This window comes from Lynx canadensis, chromosome X (assembly GCF_007474595.2).
Source record: "Lynx canadensis isolate LIC74 chromosome X, mLynCan4.pri.v2, whole genome shotgun sequence".
NCBI classification, from domain to species: domain Eukaryota; kingdom Metazoa; phylum Chordata; class Mammalia; order Carnivora; family Felidae; genus Lynx; species Lynx canadensis.
Window position 1 is genome coordinate 67,860,170 of NC_044321.2, and position 19,532 is coordinate 67,879,701.

The 19,532-nt window shown below is 35.9% G+C and overlaps 1 protein-coding gene across 1 annotated transcript in view; it reads right to left on the minus strand.

Annotated features, from left to right (window-relative positions):
* Positions 1-19,532, minus strand: part of HDX (highly divergent homeobox) — a 154,763-nt gene that overhangs the window by 50,143 nt on the left and 85,088 nt on the right. Inside the window, exon 4 of the mRNA XM_030306310.1 lies at positions 18,998-19,144. Within this exon, the coding sequence (XP_030162170.1) occupies positions 18,998-19,144 (147 nt within the window). The remainder of the gene's footprint in view (positions 1-18,997; positions 19,145-19,532) is intronic.

The following is a 19,532-nucleotide window of genomic DNA, read 5'->3' on the forward strand; positions in this document are numbered from 1 at the left end:
AGCACATATGGGTACCACTGTTCTTCAACCTTCAAAGAATGCTTTTGGGACTCAGTTCTAAAACTCTCCTTCTTCTTTGCCAGCACCAAGTGCTTCACCCTGGAATTTCTCTGTTGACAAACCACACTGACCTGCCTGCCATGGCAGGCACAACTTCCAAAGCTGTTCCCAAACACACCTGGTCTGCAGGTTTGGCCCACACCAGCGCCACTACAAAGTGACTCCACTCATGTGGAGGGGGTAACAAACCAACACACCAGGCACCCACAATTACTGTAGCCAGACCCCTTAGCTGCATGTACAAGGAAGGGACTGATCCCTGAACTTCAGTGTATGTGGTCTTGGCAGAGAGGTTAATAGCACACTGATAGAATGAATAATGGCCTCACCCACCACCAGTCCTATCTGGCCTCAGCCAGAACTCTCAAAGGTGTGCTCACAGAGGGCAAAGTGGGCCATAGAAGCTATCTGGGATGAAGGCAACTATGCTTGGCCACAACAGGAAGGTGCATGCAACCCACACAGGGGATACCCCTGGGGCACCTGGTTCTGGTGACATGGGAGAATTGAACTATAGGGCACCACAGGACCTCTTCTACACAAGGCCACTACTTGAAAGATCAGAAGATATAGCTGTTCTACCTAATACATAGAAACATACACACAGAGTTGGATGAAATGAGGAGTCAGAGGAATATTTCCCAAATGAAAGAACAAGACAATCACAGTAAAGAGCTAAATGAAGCAAAAGAAATATGCCTGATAAAGAGTTCAAAGTAATGGTCATAAAGATACTGAAAAGACTTGAGAAAAAAGAGTGGATAAACCCAGTGAGAATGTCCACAAAGAGTTAGAGAATATAAACAAGAGTGAATCATAGCTGAAGAATTCAATGACTGACATGAAAAATACAGTAGAGGGAATCAATAGCAGATTAAAGAATGCAGAAAAATGGATCAGCGATCTGGAAGACAGGGTAATGGAAAGCGACTAAATTGAATACCAAAAAGAAAAAAAAAAGAATAATAAAAGGAGAATAGATTAAGAAAACTATGCAACACCATCAAGCATAATAACATTCACATTATAGAATTCTCAGAAGGAGAAGAGAGAGAGAAAGGGAAAGAAAAAATTATTTGAAAAAAAAAAATAATAGCAGGACACTTCCCTAACCTGGGGAAGGAAACAGAGATCCAGGTCCAAGAAGTAAGAAGAGCCCCTAACAAGATGAACCCAAGGAGGTCCACAGCAAGACACATAATAATTAAACTGGAAAAATATAATGATGAAGAAAGAATTTAAAATCACCAAAACACAAACAAAGCAAAACAAAACAAAACAAGACAAAACAACAACAACATCAACAACAACAACAACAACAACAACAAACAGTGAAAACAAGGGAAACCCCAAAAGGCTATCAGGTAATTTTTCAGCAGAAACACCGCAGGCCATAACGGATCGACATGATATATTCAAAGAGATAAAAGGAAAAAAAAAAAACAAAGAAACCTACCCAGGAAAAACAAACAAAAAAAAGAGTACCCAGGAAGGTTATCATTCAGAATTGAAGGGGAGAGAATTTCCCGGATCCCCCCCCTCAGAAAAAAAAAAAAGTTAAAAGAATTCATCACCACAAAACCAACTTTATAAGAAATGATAAAGGGATTTTTTGAGTGGAAAGAAAAGGCCATTAATGGAACACAGAAAATTAAGCAAGGAAATAATTTCACAGGTTAAAGCAAACATATAGTGAAAGGTAGTAGATTAGTCACTTATAAACTTTATAAAGCCAGTATGGAGATTAAACAGGAGTGCTGTTTAATGGTCAGGAGTGCTGATTCATAGGGGCACATGTATGCAAATGTGTATAGTAGTGCTTTCAACAATAGTCAAATTATGCAAAGAGCTGAAATGTCCATCAATTGATGAATGGATAAAGAAGATGTGGTTTATACATACACACCAGCTACAATGGAATACTATTTGTCAATGAGAAAGAATAATATGTTGTCATTTGCAACAACGTGGATGGAACTGGAGGATATTATGGTGAGTGAAATAAGTCAGTCAGAGAAAGACAGATATCATATATTTCACTCATATGTGGAACTTGAGAAACTTAACAGAAGACCATATGGGAAGTGAAGGGGAAAGAATAGTTTCAAACAGGGAGAGAGGCAAACAATAAGAGACTCTTAAATACAGAGAACAAACTGAGGGCTGATGGGAGGATGGGAGAGAGGGGAAAAAGGGTGATGGGCATTGAGGAGGGCACTTGTTGGAATGAGCATTGGGTGTGGTTTATAAGCGATGAATCATGGGAATCTACGTCTGAAACTAAGAGAACACTGTATACACTGTATGTTACCTAGCTTTACAATAAATTATATTCAAATAAATTAAAATAATATAAAACAATATGCAAAACTTCTATTTAAGTGTATATTATTATATATTTGTATGGTGGGAATGTTATATGTACAGGGTACACCATTCTGTTAAACATTCATTCCACAAATATTACTGAACATCAAGTATGTACCAAACACAGTTCTAGTTGTGGAGTCTCAGTAGTGAACAACCAGGCATGATATATGTCCTCATGGAACTCAAACTTACAATCTAGTAAAAGTAGAGACAATAGAAATTTTGAGAAGAAAATATAAATCACAAAATCTGATCAAGTATTATAAAAGGAAAGAACCAGCTACAATATTTAACCACAATGACATAGTATAGTGTAGTGAAGTGAACTCCTTCAAATTAACCTGATCCTAATTATTGAGAAAAAGGAAACATACAGATTCGCAGATCCTTTCTAACAAATCCTGAGAGCAAGACTAGAAAGGAGTAATCTGTATTTTTAAAGAGGTTTTCAAGGTAATTCTTATGATAGGGCATACACTGGTAAAGTGGAAATAGAAACAATATTAGATAATAATAAAAAGATTTGGCTTGTAGCCACTGACTAGCTGTGTGAGACTGATCATGCCATTCTTGACTCCATTTTAAAAATATATTGATGTATAATTGACATAAAACATTATGTTAGTTTAAGGTGTAAAATTTATTGATTTGGCATTTGTATGTATTGTGAAATGGTCACCACAAAAAATCTAGATACCATCTTTCAGCTTAGAAAGTTAATACAATAATATTGACTGTATCCTTCATGCTGTACATTACTCCCCCATGACTTATTTACTTTATACCTGGAAGTTTGTTTTTAATTCGCTTCAACCATTTTGCTCTGCAAAACCTCCAACCCTTCTGGCAACCAACAATGTGTTCTCCACATGTAAAGATATTTTTTGTTTGTTTTTCTTTTTAGTTTCCATATATAAGCAAAATCATGCAGTGTTTGTGTTTCTCTGTCTGACTTATTTAATGTAGCATAATACCCTGAAGGTCCTCCATGTTGTCACAAATGGCAAGATTGTATTATTTTTTTATAGCAGAGTATGTATGTATATAGTTTCAAACAGAGAGGGAGGCAAAGCATAAGAGACTCTTAAATACAGAGAACAAACTAAGGGTTGATGGGGATGTATATATGCAATACACACACCACCATCTTTTATATTTATTGATCCATTCATGGAACTTAGGTTGTTTTCCATACCTAGGCTATTATAAGTAATACTGCAATAAACATAGGTGTGCACATGTTTTCTCACACTAGTGTTTTTGTCTTCCTCAGTTAAATAACCAGCAATGGAATTATTGGATACTATGGTAGTTCAACTTTTAAATTCATACTGTTTTCCATTATGGATACACCATTTTACATTCCCATAAACAGTGTACAAGATTTCCCTTTTCTCCACATCCTCATCAACACTTTTTTTCTTGTCTTTCTGATACTAGCCATTCTGACAGGTGAAAAGTGGCATCTCATTGTGTTTTGATTTCCATTACCATGAGTAGGGATGTTCCTCCTGGTCATCTACATGTATTCTTTGGAAAAAAGTCTGTTCAGGTCCTCTGCTCAGTCTTTAATTGGATTGTTTGCTATTTTTTTTCAAGTTTTTATTTAAATTTAAGTTAGTTAACATACAGTGTAATATTACATTAAGGTGTACAATTTAGTGATTTAACACTTCCTTACAACACCGAGCACTCATCACAAGTGCACTCCTCAATACCAATCACCTATTTAACCCCTCCCCCAGCTAACCCCCCCATAACTATCAGTGTGTTCTCTATAGTTTAGAGTGTGTTTCTTGGTTTGCCTCTCTTTTCCCCTATGCTCTTTTGTTTTGTTTCTTAAGTTCCACATATGAGTGAAATCATATAGTACTGTCTTTCTCTCCTGACTTATTTTGCTTAACATAGTACTCTCTAGCTCCACTCATGTCATTGCAAATGGAGATTTCATTAGTTTTCATGGCTGAGTAACATTCTATTGCATATATTTACCACTTATTTATCCATTCTTCAGCTGATGGACATTTGAGCTGTTTCCACAATATGGCTATTGTAGAAAATGCAGCTGTAAACACTGGGGTGCATGTATCCCTTTGAATTAGTATTGTTGTATTCTTTTGGTAAATAACTAATAATGCAATTGCTGTATTATAGGGGTAGTTCTATTATAACTTTTTGAGGAACCTCCATATTGTTTTCAAGAGTGGCTATACAGACAGTACAGGAGTGTTCCACTTTCTCCACATCCATGCCAACACCTGTTGTTTCTTGTGTTGTTGATTTTAGCCATTCTTTTTTTAAAAAATCTTCTTTTTAATTAATTTTGAGAGAGAGAGAGAGAGAGAGAGAGAGAGAGAGAGAGAGAACCTTAGCAGGGGAGGACATAGAAAGAGGAAGAGACAGAATCTCAATCACTCCACATTATCAGTGCAGAGCCTGATGCATGGCTCAATCTGATGAAACATGAGATCATGACCTAAGCTGAAATCAAGAATTGGATGCTTAACCAACTGAGCCACCCAGGTGCCCCAGATTTCAGCCATTCTGACAGGTGTGAAATGATATTTCATTGTAGTTTTGATTTGTATTTTCCTGATAATCAGTGATATTGAGCTTGTTTTCATGTGTCTGTTGGCCACCTGTATGTCTTCTTTGGAAAAATGTCTATTCATATTTTCTGCCAATTTTTGACTTGGACTATTCACTTTTGGGTGTTGAGTTTTTTAAGTACTGTATATATTTTGGACACTAACTTTTTAGCAGATATTTCATTTGAAAAAAATCTCCCATTCTTCAGGTTGCCTTTTAATTTTGTTCATTGTGTCCTTCATTGTGCAGAAGCTTTTTGTCTTGAAGAGGTCCAAATTGTCTGCTTTTGCTTTTGTTTCCTTTGCCTCAGGAGATCTATTCAGTAAGAAGTTACTAGAACTGATGTCAAAGAGGTTGCTGCCTGTGTTCTTCTCTAGGATTTTAGTGGTTTTGTGTCTCACATTTAAGTCTTTCATCCATTTTGAATTTATTTTTGCGTATGGTGTAAGAAAGTGGTCTGTTTTCATGCTTTTGCATGCTGCTGTCCAGTTTTTTTTTTTTCCAACATCATGTGTTGAATAGACTATCGCTTTCCCATTGGATATTCTTTCCTGCTTTGTCAAAGGTTAATTAACCATATAGTTGTGGGTTCATTTCTGGGTGTTTGTTATTTTGTTAATGGCTTGCATATGTTCTTTATTTTCGATATTACCTCTTATTGGATATCTAATTTGCCAATATCCTCTTTCATTTAGTAGGTTGCCTTTTCATTTTTTGATAATTTCTTTTGCTGTGCAGAAGCTTTTTAGTTTCATGTAGCCCCAGTTTATTTTGTTTTGTTTCCCTTGCCTTTGGAGACAAATCCAAGACAACATCAGTAAGACCAATGGCAAGGAGTTTGCCACTTACATTTTCTCCCAGAAATTTTGTTTTCAGGACTAATGTTGAAGTCTTTAATCCACCATGAATTAATTTTTGTATGTAGTGTAACATAGTGGCCCAATATTACTCTTTTGCATGTAGCTGTCCAGTTTTCCCACCACCATTTATTGAAGAGACTACTCTTTTCCCATTGTATATTTTTGCATCTTTTGTTATAAATTAGTTTAGTGTATATATATATATATATATATATATATATATACATGCGGGCTTATTTTTAGGTACTCTAATATGTTCATTTATCTATGTGTCAAGTTTCATGGCAATACTATAGTGTTTTGATTATATCTTTTTATTATAGTTTGATGTCAGGGTGTATGATGATTCCACATTTGTTCTTCTTTCTCAAGATTGTTTTGGCTATTCAGGATATTTTGTGGATACATAAGAGTTTTAGAATCATTTTTTTTCTAGTTCTGTGAAAAATGCCACTGGAATTTTGATAGGAATTTCATTGTGCCTTCTCCAATTTCTTTCCTCAATGTCCTATACCTGTAAATGTAGAGGTATTTCACCTTTTTGGCTAAATTTATTTCTAGGCTTTTTATTCTTTTCAATGTCATTGAAAATGCGATTGTTTCTTGATTTCTCTGATTGTTCTTTATTAGTGTATAGAAACACAAAAAATGTTTTTTAATTTGTAATCTGAATTTGCTGGATTTATTTATAATAACATTTTTTTGGCGGGGTGTTTAGAGATTCTGTATATAGTATCATGTCATCTACAAATAATGAGTGTTACTTCTGCCTTTCCAATCTATATGTCTTTTCTTTCTTTTTCTTTCCTAATTGCTGTTGCTAGGACTTCCAATATTATGTTGAAAAAAGTGGGGAGATTGAGCATTATTAATTCTCTCCTGATCTTAGAAGAAAAGCTTTCTGCTTTCCACAATTGAGAATGATATTAGCTGTGGGTCTGTCATGTATGGTCTTCATTATCCCCTCTGTACATCCCCTCTGTACCTACTCTATTAAGAGATATTTTTAATCATAAATGGATATTGAATTTTGTCAAATGATTCTTGCATCTGTTGAGATGATTATATGATTTTTATGTTTCATTTTATTAATGTGCCTGTATGATGTTGATTGATTGATATATCTTGTACCATCATTGTATCCCTGGGATAAATCCCACTTGACCATGATGTAAGGTCTTTTTAATGTATTGTTAAATTCAGTTTTCTAATATTTTGTTAAGGATTTTTGCATCTATGTTCATTAGCAATACTGGACTGTAACTTTCTTGTTTTGTAGTGTCCGTATCTGGTTTGGGTATCAAGATATTGTTGGCATCCTAAAATGAGTTTGGAAGCTTTTTCCCCACTTCAATTTCTGGAAGATTTTGAGGATAAGTATTAAATCATCTTTGAACGTTTGATAGAATTTACCAGCCACATCATCATGTCCTGAACTTTTTTTTTCAATACATGAAAGTTATTGTAAAATTGGTTTCCATACAACACCCAGTGCTAATCCCAAAAGGTGCCCTCCTCAGTAAACATCACCCACCCTCCCCTTCCTCCCACCCCCCATCAATCCTCACTTTGTTCTCAGTTTTTAACAGTCTCTTATGCTTTGGCTCTCTCCCACTCTAACTTCTTTTTTTTCCTTCCCCTCCCCCATGGGTTTCTGCTAAGTTTCTCAGGATCCACATAAGAGTGAAAACATATGGTATCTGTCTTTCTCTGTATGGCTTATTTCACGTAGCATCACACTCTCCACTTCCATCCATGTTGCTACAAAGGGCCATATTTCATTCTTTCTCATTGCCACGTAGTACTCCATTATGTATATAAACCACAATTTCTTTATCCATTCATCAGTTGATGGACATTTAGTCTCTTTCCATAATTTGGCTATTGTTGAGAGTGCTGCTATAAACATTGGGGTACAAGTGCTCCTATGCATCAGTACTCTTGTATCCCTTGGGTAAATTCCTAGCAGTGCTATTGCTGGGTCATAGGGTAGGTCTATTTTTAATTTTCTGAGGAACCTCCACACTGTTTTCCAGAGTGGCTGCACCAGTTTGCATTCCCACCAACAGTGCAAGAGGGTTCCCGTTTCTCCACATCCTCTCCAGCATCTATACGCTCCTGATTGGTTCATTTTGGCCACTCTGACTGGCGTGAGGTGATATCTGAGTGTGGTTTTGATTTGTATTTCCCTGATGAGGAGCGACGTTGAGCATCTTTTCATGTGCCTTTTGGCCACCTGGATGTCTTCTTTAAAGAAGTGTCTATTCACATTTTCTGCCCATTTCTTCACTGGGTTATTTGTTTTTTGGGTGTGGAGTTTGGTGAGCTCTTTATAGATTTTGCATACTAGCCCTTTGTCCAATATGTCATTTGCAAATATCTTTTCCCATTCCGTTGGTTGCCTTTTAGTTTTGTTGGTTGTTTCCTTTGCTGTGCAGAAGCTTTTTATCTTCATAAGGTCCCAGTAATTCATTTTTGCTTTTAATTCCCTTGCCTTTGGGGATGTGTCGAGTAAGAGATTGCTACGGCTGAGGTCAGAGAGGTCTTTTCATGCTTTCTCCTCTAGGGTTTTGATGGTTTCCTGTCTCACATTCAGGTCCTTTAGCCAATTTGAGTCTACTTTTGTGAAAGGTGTGAAAAAGTGGTCTAGTTTCAACCTTCTGCATGTTGCTGTCCAGTTTTCCCAGCACCATTTGTTAAAGAGACTGTCTTTTTTCCATCGGATGTTCTTTCCTGCTTTGTCAAAGATTAGTTGGCCATACGTTTGTGGGTCTAGTTCTGAGGTTTCTATTCTATTCCATTGGTCTCTGTGTCTGTTTTTGAGCCAGTACCATGCTGTCTTGAAGATTACAGCTTTGCAGTAGAGGCTAAAGTCTGGGATTGTGATGCCTCCTGCTTTGGTCTTCTTCTTCAAAATTCCTTTGGCTATTCGGGGCCTTTTGTGGTTCCATATGAATTTTAGGATTGCTTGTTCTAGCTTCGAGAAGAATGCTGGTGAAATTGTGATTGGGATTGCATTTAATGTGTAGATAGCTTTGGGTAGTATTGACATTTTGACAATATTTATTCTTCCAATCCATGAGCAGGGAATGTTTTTCCATTTCTTTTTTTTTTTATATGAAATTTATTGACAAATTGGTTTCCATACAACACCAAGTGCTCATCCCAAAAGGTGCCCTCCTCAATACCCATCACCAACCCTCCTCTTCCTCCCACCCCCCATCAACCCTCAGTTTGTTCTCAGTTTTTAACAGTCTCTTATGCTTTGGCTCTCTCCCACTCTAACCTCTTTTTTTTTTTCCTTCCCCTCCCCCATGGGTTCCTGTTGAGTTTCTCAGGGTCCACATAAGAGTGAAACCATATGGTATCTGTCTTTCTCTGTATGGCTAATTTCACTTAGCATTACACTCTCCAGTTCCATCCACTTTGCTACAAAAGGCCATATTTCATTTTTTCTCATTGCCACATAGTATTCCATTGTGTATATATACCACAATTTCTTTATCCATTCATCAGTTGATGGACATTTAGGCTCTTTCCATAATTTGGCTATTGTTGAGAGTGCTGCTATGAACATTGGGGTACAAGTGCCCCTATGCATCAGTACTCCTGTATCCCTTGGATAAATTCCTAGCAGTGCTATTGCTGGGTCATAGGGTAGGTCTATTTTTAATTTTCTGAGGAACCTCCACACTGCTTTCCAGAGCGGCTGCACCAATTTGCATTCCCACCAACAGTGCAAGAGGGTTCCCGTTTCTCCACATCCTCTCCAGCATCTATAGTCTCCTGATTGGTTCATTTTGGCCACTCTGACTGGCATGAGGTGATACCTGAGTGTGGTTTTGATTTGTATTTCCCTGATAAGGAGCGACGCTGAACATCTTTTCATGTGCCTGTTGGCCATCTGGATGTCTTCTTTAGAGAAGGGTCTATTCATGTTTTCTGCCCATTTCTTCACTGGGTTATTTGTTTTTCGGGTGTGGAGTTTGGTGAGCTCTTTATAGATTTTAGATACTAGCCCTTTGTCCGATATGTCATTTGCAAATATCTTTTCCCATTCCGTTGGTTGCCTTTTAGTTTTGTTGGTTGTTTCCTTTGCTGTGCAAAAGCTTTTTATCTTTTTTTTTTTTTTTAATTTTTTTTCAACGTTTATTTATTTTTGGAACAGAGAGAGACAGAGCATGAACGGGGGAGGGGCAGAGAGAGAAGGAGACACAGAATCGGAAACAGGCTCCAGGCTCCGAGCCATCAGCCCAGAGCCCGACGCGGGGCTCGAACTCACGGACCGCGAGATCGTGACCTGGCTGAAGTCGGACGCTTAACCAACTGCGCCACCCAGGCGCCCCAAAAGCTTTTTATCTTCATAAGGTCCCAGTAATTCACTTTTGCTTTTAATTCCCTTGCCTTTGGGGATGTGTCGAGTAAGAGATTGCTACGGCTGAGGTCAGAGAGGTCTTTTCATGCTTTCTCCTCTAAGGTTCTGATTGTTTCCTGTCTCACATTTAGGTCCTTTATCCATTTTGAGTTTATTTTTGTAAATGGTGTGAGAAAGTGGTCTAGTTTCAACCTTCTGCATGTTGCTGTCCAGTTCTCCCAGCACCATTTGTTAAAGAGACTGTCTTTTTTCCATCGGATGTTCTTTCCTGCTTTGTCAAAGATTAGTTGGCCATACGTTTGTGGGTCTAGTTCTGAGGTTTCTATTCTATTCCATTGGTCTCTGTGTCTGTTTTTGTGCCAGTACCATGCTGTCTTGAAAATTACAGCTTTGCAGTAGAGGCTAAAGTCTGGGATTGTGATGCCTCCTGCTTTGGCCTTCTTCTTCAAAATTACTTTGGCTATTCGGGGCCTTTTGTGGTTCCATATGAATTTTAGGATTGCTTGTTCTAGCTTCGAGAAGAATGCTGGTGCAATTTTGATTGGGATTGCATTGAATGTGTAGATAGCTTTGGGTAGTATTGACATTTTGACAATATTTATTCTTCCAATCCATGAGCAGGGAATGGTTTTCCATTTCTTTATATCTTCTTCAATTTCCTTCATAAGCTTTCTATAGTTTTCAGCATACAGATCTTTTACATCTTTGGTTAGATTTTTTCCTGGGTATTTTATGCTTCTTGGTGCAATTGTGAATGGGATCAGTTTCTTTATTTGTCTTTCTGTTGCTTCATTGTTAGTGTATAAGAATGCAACTGATTTCTGGACATTGATTTTGTATCCTGCAACTTTGCTGAATTCATGTATCAGTTCTAGCAGACTTTTGGTGGAGTCTATCGGATTTTCCATGTATAGTATCATGCATCTGCAAAAAGCGAAAGCTTGACTTCATCTTTGCCAATTTTGATGCCTTTGATTTCCTTTTGTTATCTGATTGCTGATGCTAGAACTTCCAACACTATGTGTAACAACAGCGGTGAGAGTGGGCATTCCTGTGTGTTCCTGATCTCAGGGGAAAAGCTCTCAGTTTTTCCCCATTGAGGATGATGTTAGCTGTGGGCTTTTCATAAATGGCTTTTATGATGTTTAAGTATGTTCCTTCTATCCCGACTTTCTCCAGGGTTTTTATTAAGAAAGGGTGCTGAATTTTGTCAAATGCCTTTTCTTCATAGATTGACAGGATCATATGCTTCTTTTCTTTTATTAATGTGATGTATCACGTTGATTGATGCGAATGTTGAACAAGCCCTGCATCCCAGGAATGAATCCCACTTGATCATGGTGAATAATTCTTTTTATATGCATGGAATTCGATTTGCTAGTATCTTATTGAGAATTTTTGCATCCATATTCATCAGGGATATTGGCCTGTAGTTCTCTTTTTTTTTACTGGGTCTCTGGTTTAGGAATCAAAATAATACTGGCTTCATAAAAAGAGTCTGCAAGTTTCCTTCCTTTTCTATTTCTTGGAATGGCTTGTGAAGGATAGGTATTATCTGTGCTTTAAACATCTGGTAGAACTCCCCTGGGAAGCCATCTGGTCCTGGACTCTTATTTGTTGGGAGATATTTGATAACTGATTCAATTTCTTCGCTGGTTATGTGTCTGTTCAAGCTTTCTATTTCCTCCTGATTGAGTTTTGGAAGAGTGTGGGTGTTTAGGAATTTGTCCATTTCTTCCAGGTTGTCCAATTTATTGGCATATAATTTTTCATAGTATTCCCTGATAATTGTTTGTATCTCTGAGGGATTGGTTGTAACTTTTGTTTGTTTAGAGTTTTTTGATTATTGATTCATTCTCCTCATTAATAATATGTTAATTTAGATATCCTATTTCTTCTTGATTCAGTCTTGGAATATTGTGTTTCCAGTAATTTATCAATTTATTCTGGGTTGTCTAATGTGTTGCTCCAGAGCATTTATAATAATCTTATGAACCCTTGTATTTCTGTGGTATCTGTTGTAATTTCTCTTTCATTTCTGTTTTTATTTGAGCCTTCTTTTTCTTGGTGAAACTAGCTAAAGATTTGTGAACTGTGTTTATCTTTTTTTTTTAATGTTTATTTATTTTTGAGACAGAGAGAGACAGAGCATGAATGAGGGAGGGTCAGAGAGTGAGGAAGACAAAGAATTTGAAGCAGGCTCCAGGCTCTGAGCTGTCAGCACAGAGCCTGATGCGGGGCTCGAACCCACGAACCGTGAGATCATGACCTGAGCCAAAGTCGGACGCCCAACCAACTGAGTCACCCAGGTGCCCCATGTGTATCTTTTTAAAGAAACAGCCCTTGATTTCATTTATCTTTTCTCTTTCACTTTTACTATCTAATTTATTTCCACTCTAATCTTTGTTATTTACTTTCTTCTACTACCTTTTTTTCCCTTGTTACTTTAGGTCTATAGTTAATTGTTTATTTAAGGTTTCTCTTTTTCATAGCTTGTAGTACTAGGAACTTTCCTTTTAGAACCACTTTTGCTGTATCCCCTAGATTTTGGTAAGTCATTTTTTTTGTTTGTTTTCATTTGTTTCTAATAAATCTGTGTGCCAGTTTCTTCTTGTAATTGATTTCTAGTTTCATGCTCTTGTGGTCAGAAAAGATGCTTAATAAAATTTCAATCATCTTAAATTTATTGAGACCTGTGGCCTAATATGTGATCTGTATTGGAAAATGTTCCACGTGAGCTTGAGAAGAATGTGAATTCTGCTGATTTTGGATGAAATGTTCTGTATATGTTTTTAATGTCCATCTGCTCTACTATGTTGTTTAAGGCCCTTTATTGATTTTCTGGCTGGAAAAACTATCCATTGATGCAAATGGGCTGCTAAAGTCCCCTGCTATTATTCTATTGCTATCAATGTCTCTTTTTTTCTTTCTTTTATTGAAGTAATAATTGACATAGTGTTATATTAGTTTCACATCTCCAATATAATGATTCAACAATGACATACATTACTCAGTTCATAAATATAAACATACTCTTGATCCCATATATTTTACCCCTCCCTTCAGTTACCTCCCCTCTGGCAATCACCATTTTGTTCTCTAAATTTAAAGGTGTGGTTTTTGATATTTTTCCATTGTTGGTTCATCTGTTTTTTTCCTTAAATTCCACATATGAGTGAAATTATATGAATTCCACATTGAGAATTATAATAGCTGTGGGTTTTTCATATATGACCTTTGTTATGTTGAGTTATGTTCCCTCCAAACCTACTCTATTGATGGATTTTATCATGAATGGATATTGTCCTTTGTCAAATGCTTTTTCTGCATCTATTGAGAGGATCATTTGGTTATTATCCTTTCTTTTATTAATGTGGTATATCACATTGATTTATTTGTAGATATTAAACCACCCTTGCAACCCAAGAGTAAATCCCACTTAATTATGGTGAATGATTCTTTTAAGTATTATTGGATTTTACTTGCTAGTATTTTATTGAGAATTTTTGCATCTGTTTAAATGGACTAAATGCTCCAATAAAAAAATATAGGGTGACAGAGTGGATAAAAAGCAATACCCAACTATATGCTGCCAAAGGAGACTCACTTCAGAACTAAAGACACATGCACATAAAAAGTGAAAGGGTGGAAAACATTTCCCATACAAATCTAAACAAAAAGAAAGGTGGTGTATCAATACTCGTATCAGAAAAAAATAAACTTTAAAACAAAGATTGTAACAAGAGTCAAAGAAAGACACTGCATATGATAAAGAGAATAGTCCAACAAAAGTATATAGCAATTGTAAATATTTATGCACCAACATGAAAGCACCTAAATAAAGAAAACAGCTATTAACAGACATAGAAGAAGAAATTGGTAATAATACAATAAGAGGGGATTTTGACATCCCACTTACATCAATGGATAGATCATCCAAACATAAAAACAAAAATGAAACACTGTCTTTGAATGACATATTGGACCAGATGGGTCTAACAGATAAATTCAGAATGTCCCTTCTCAAAACAGCAGAGTACACATTCTCTTCAAGTACACATGGCACATTCTCCAGGACTGACCATATATTAGGGCATAAAAAAATCTTAACAAATCATGTCACACATCTTTTCCAACCACAACAGTTGAAAGTGGAAATCAATCACAAGAAAATCTGGAAGGAACACAACTACAGGGAAGCTAAATAACATGCTACTAAACAATGAATGGATCAATCAAAAAATGAAAAAAAAACACACATGAAGACAAGTGAAAATGAGAGCACAATGGTTCAAACTCTATGGGATGCAGCAAACACTGTCCGAAGAGGAAAGATTTTTATATCTTTCATTTGGAGAGAGTATGTTTAGGAATATTCTATCACTGTCTCCTCTCTCTTGCAGAATGGGGTCTCCCCCATGGCAATGAATTTCATGATAACTTACTGAAAGTACAGCAAAAAGATAACCACATTGAAAATGGAAATCTCAGGATAACAGCTGTGTTCCAGGTGAAGACCTACCAATTCAGACTGGAACAGATCAGATTTCAGGAAAAAATTTCTTCAAGATGATAAAACTGTTACACTACCAAATGTGTATGAATGTATTGAGAAGAGAGATATGCACCTGGGAAGGGTTTCAGAATAAATTAGTAGTAAGTACCTACAAAATTAAGCAAACAAAAATGCAAAAAAAAAAACCCAAAAAACTAATAATGAACACAAAACCAAAACAAAACAAAAAACAAAATAATGTTACACAGAAATAGTATAATATAATATACTACATATATTAATATGTAGTATAATAGTATACTACATAAGTCAAATATGTAAAACACTTACTTAGTTATAATAATGTTAACACTGGATAACTAACTAACCGAAATTATGAAATAACCAAACTGGGAGAATAAAAAGAGAAAAAGTATGCATGTAAGTAAAAGGATCACTGAAGAGATGTTGAAAAAGATTGAGGATAAACCCTCGTATTTCATAGTGGAAAATCAATCAACAATGGCTAGCATTGAAAAATCAAGAAATAGTCATATAAACAGAGAGAAGGGAGACTCTTAGGTATTCTCCCTCTTCCATAATAATAAAAAAATTTAGCTGGGCATATGGCTTCCCAGAGTATAACTGCATTTGCAGCATCCCTTACATTTAGGTATGACCATGGAACTAATCTTCAGCCAGTGGGTTAGAAGTGAATGTGTCTTGTGACAGTTTCCGGGAATCCTCTTTAAAAGATAGCTGGTACACACCCCTTGCCTCTTCTTTTACCCGCCTCTGTCTTGCTTCCTGGACCATAAGTGTCATAATTTTGGACCTTGTGGGCAAGAAGTACATCATAGAGATGGCAGAATTGAAGGTGGAATGTACCAGAGTCTCTGAGGAGTTTATGGGCAGAACTGCCATGCCAATTTTAAGTTGTATATCCCTGGACTTTTACATGAAATTAAAATATCTTGTCTGAATTACTATTGAGTGTTTCTGTTACAGCCAAACCTAATTCTAATTAATACAACACATTATTCATAGGTGGAGGTAAAAAGTGCTTGATTCCAGCTATTGGAAAATAGGAGTAGGGAAAGAATAAGGAATGTTGGTTTTATAGCAAGTTTTACAGAACTCGGCTCCTTAAGCTGGGTGCATTTATAACTTATTTTAAAAAAAAAAACAAAAATGATAAGAACAAAAACACATGTTCTGAAGTTCCTTATTCTTGGCATTTAGGCTTCTCATACCATTATCCCACTCCAATTCCTCTTCAATCATTTGTATTCTTGTGTTATACTTCTTGCTAGACTCCAAGCTACTTAAAAATAAGAAAAGTGTCTAATGCATTTCTATTTCTTTGTTAGTATACATAACATAGCATACTCAGTAAATGCAGGATTTAATTTGATTTTTCATTTGGATCCAAAAAAACCAAAAAGCAAGCATTGTGAGAATAGCAATTATTTTTCGAAATCTGTGCTCCATGGTTTCTCCCAATATTCCATTTTTCTTCATCTATGTATGTGAAAATACTTTATTCCTTCCTATAGAAGAAATCTGAATTTTGTCATTTGTTCTTTAATAGCACTTCCCTCTTGATTTTCTGGGATGAATCTCCAGTGTAAGCTGAAGCCTACTCATACTTCCTTGAAAAAGCCAACTGTTAGCATCTCTTCTGAATTCCACATTGAATGATCCATGAAATCACCCAGAGTGGGATTCTTTATACCACATAAATCAAGAAATGCTATAAATCAGGTTCTTTTTTTCCTTAGCTAATTGTTAAACACTTACGAGCATACTACTATTACTACTATTTAAATCTTATATCCACATTTTATAAATTGAATGTAAACTACTGTACCCATGACTGATCAATATAATTTTCAATCAAAATTTCATTACATAACATGTGAGGTCTATTTCATATTACCTTATGTATTGTTTCATAATGTAATGTAATGTAATGTAATCACCCAAATTCCGAATATTTTCAGCATGCCAAAAAGAAACCCTATACTCATTAACAATCATTTTTCATTCCTCCCTATCTCAATCCCCTGGCAATTACTGATACTACTTTTCATTTCTATAGATGTTCCTATTCTGGATATTTCATATAAATGGAATCATAAAATATGTTATCTTTGGTGACTGGTTTCTTTCACTTAGCGTAATGTTTTCAAGAATCATCTATTTTGTAGCACGTTTCAGTATTTCATTACTTTATATGTTTATATAATATTCCATTCTATGCTATATCACATTTTCTTTATGCATTCACTTCATGGACATTTGTTTTTTTTCCCACTTTTTGGCTATTATGAACAATGCTGCTATGAATATCCATGTATAAGTACTTTTTTTAAGTTTTTATTTAAATTCCAATTAGTTAACATACAACGTATTATTAGTTTCAGGTGTACAATTCAGTGTTTCAACACTTACATACAACACCCTGTGCTCACTGCAAGTGCACTCCTTAATCACCAACACCTATTTATTCCATCCCTCCCAATCACCTCTTCCATCGTAACCATCAATTCATTCTCTATAGTTGAGTCTGTTTCTTGGTTTGCCTGTCTCTCTTTTTTTTTCTCCTATGCTCATTTGTTTCAATAAAACAAAAAGCTTTGCACAGTGAATGAAATGATCAACAAAACTAAAAGCCAACCTACAGAATGGGAGAAGATACTAGCAAATGACATTCTGATAGAGGATTATTATCCAAAATATATAAAGAAATCATACAACTCAACACCCAAAAGATGAATAATCCAATTAAGAAATGAGAAGAAGGGGCGCCTGGGTGGCGCAGTCGGTTAAGCGTCCGACTTCGGCCAGGTCACGATCTCGCGGTCCGGGAGTTCGAGCCCCGCGTCAGGCTCTGGGCTGATGGCTCAGAGCCTGGAGACTGTTTCCGATTCTGTGTCTCCCTCTCTCTCTGCCCCTCCCCCGTTCATGCTCTGTCTCTCTCTGTCCCAAAAATAAATAAACGTTGAAAAAAAAAATTAAAAAAAAAAAAAAAAGAAATGAGAAGAAGACAAGAATAGACATTTTTCCAAAGAAGACATACAGATGGCCAACAGATATATGAAAAGATGCTCACCATCACTGATCATCAGAGAAATACAAATCAAAACTACAATGAGGTATCACCTCACACTTGTCAAAATGGCTAAAAATAACAACACGAGAAACAACAAGTGTTGGTGAAGATGTGAAGAAAGGGAAACCCTCTTGCACTGTCTGTGGAATGTGAATTGGTGCAGCCACTGTGGAAAACAGTATGGAGTTTCCTCAAAAAATTAAAAATAGAACTACCTTACAATCCAGGAATTGTACAACAAGGTATTTACCCATAGAATAAAAAATACTAACTTGAAGGGATATATGCACCTCAATGTTTATAGCAGCATTATCTATAATAGCCAAATTATGGAAACAGACCAAATGTCCATTGACTGCTGAATGGATAAAGAAAAAGTGGTACATATATACAATGGAATATTACCCAGCCATAAAAAAAAATGCAATGTGACCATTTGGAAGAATGTGAATGGATCTGGAGAGTATTATGCTAAGTGAAATAAGTCAGTCAGAGAGCAAGAAATACCATAATATTTCATTAATATGTGGAATTTAAGAAAAAAAATGAGCATGTATAAGTTTTTTAGTATACATACATTTCATTTCTTTTGGGTACATACCTAAGAGTGAAATTTATGGGTCATATGATAACTCTATGTTAAAAATTTAAGAACTGTTTTCCAACGTGGCTAAAACATTTTACATTTACAACAAAAGTGTACAATGGTTCCAATTTATCCACATCCCAGTCAACATTTGTTATTATCTGTCTTTTTTATTATAGTCATCATATAGGCTATTAAGTGGTATCTCATTGTGGTTTTGATTTCCACAATGACAAATGATGTTGAACATCTTTTTGTGTGTTTATTGGCCAGTTGCATATCTTCTTTGGATAAAGTATGTTTAAATTCTTTGCCCATTTTCAATTGCATTATTTGCCTTTTTATTATTAATATTTAAGAATTCTTTACATACTCTGAATATAAACTCCTTATCAGATATGTACTTTGAAAATATTTCCCCCCATTCTGTGGATAATCTTTTTTACTTTATTAATGTTCTTGTTTACAGCACCTCATGCAATTTTTATAGAGCTTTCTTTTATGACAATCTTCAATCACAGCATGAAAATTATTGAAAATGTCTTACCCGAACTATTTCACAGTCAACATTTAATTCAGTTGCAACTGCTTCAATTTTCTCTCTACACACAGAACCAAGGCTGGTCATGCCATTGTCCCAGTACTTCTTAAGGGTGGCTAAGTCTCGGTCACTGAACTGAGTGCGGTCTTGTAGCTATAAGACAGATTTAAAATAATTAGAACAATAAAAGGAAAGAATATTATAGACAGGGTCATCTGGGTGATCTATGCTAGGCTACTTTCAACACATAACTAACTAAATTAATTTCACAGTTCTTAATATGTGTTTCCCCATTCTGAAATGGGCCTCTCCATGATATTTCCATAACATGAAAGTGTGTTAGAATAAAACAAGTCAAAAAAATTAACTGTTAGCAATTAAGTAGTATTTTTAAGTTGTTTTTAGTTTTTATTTTTACCATTTTTTTAAGGTAGACTTCACACCCATTGTGGGGCTTGAACTCACAACCCTGAGATCAAGAGTTGCATGCTCTACCAACTGAGCCAGAAAGGTGCACCAGCAAATAAGCAGTATTGGTTTT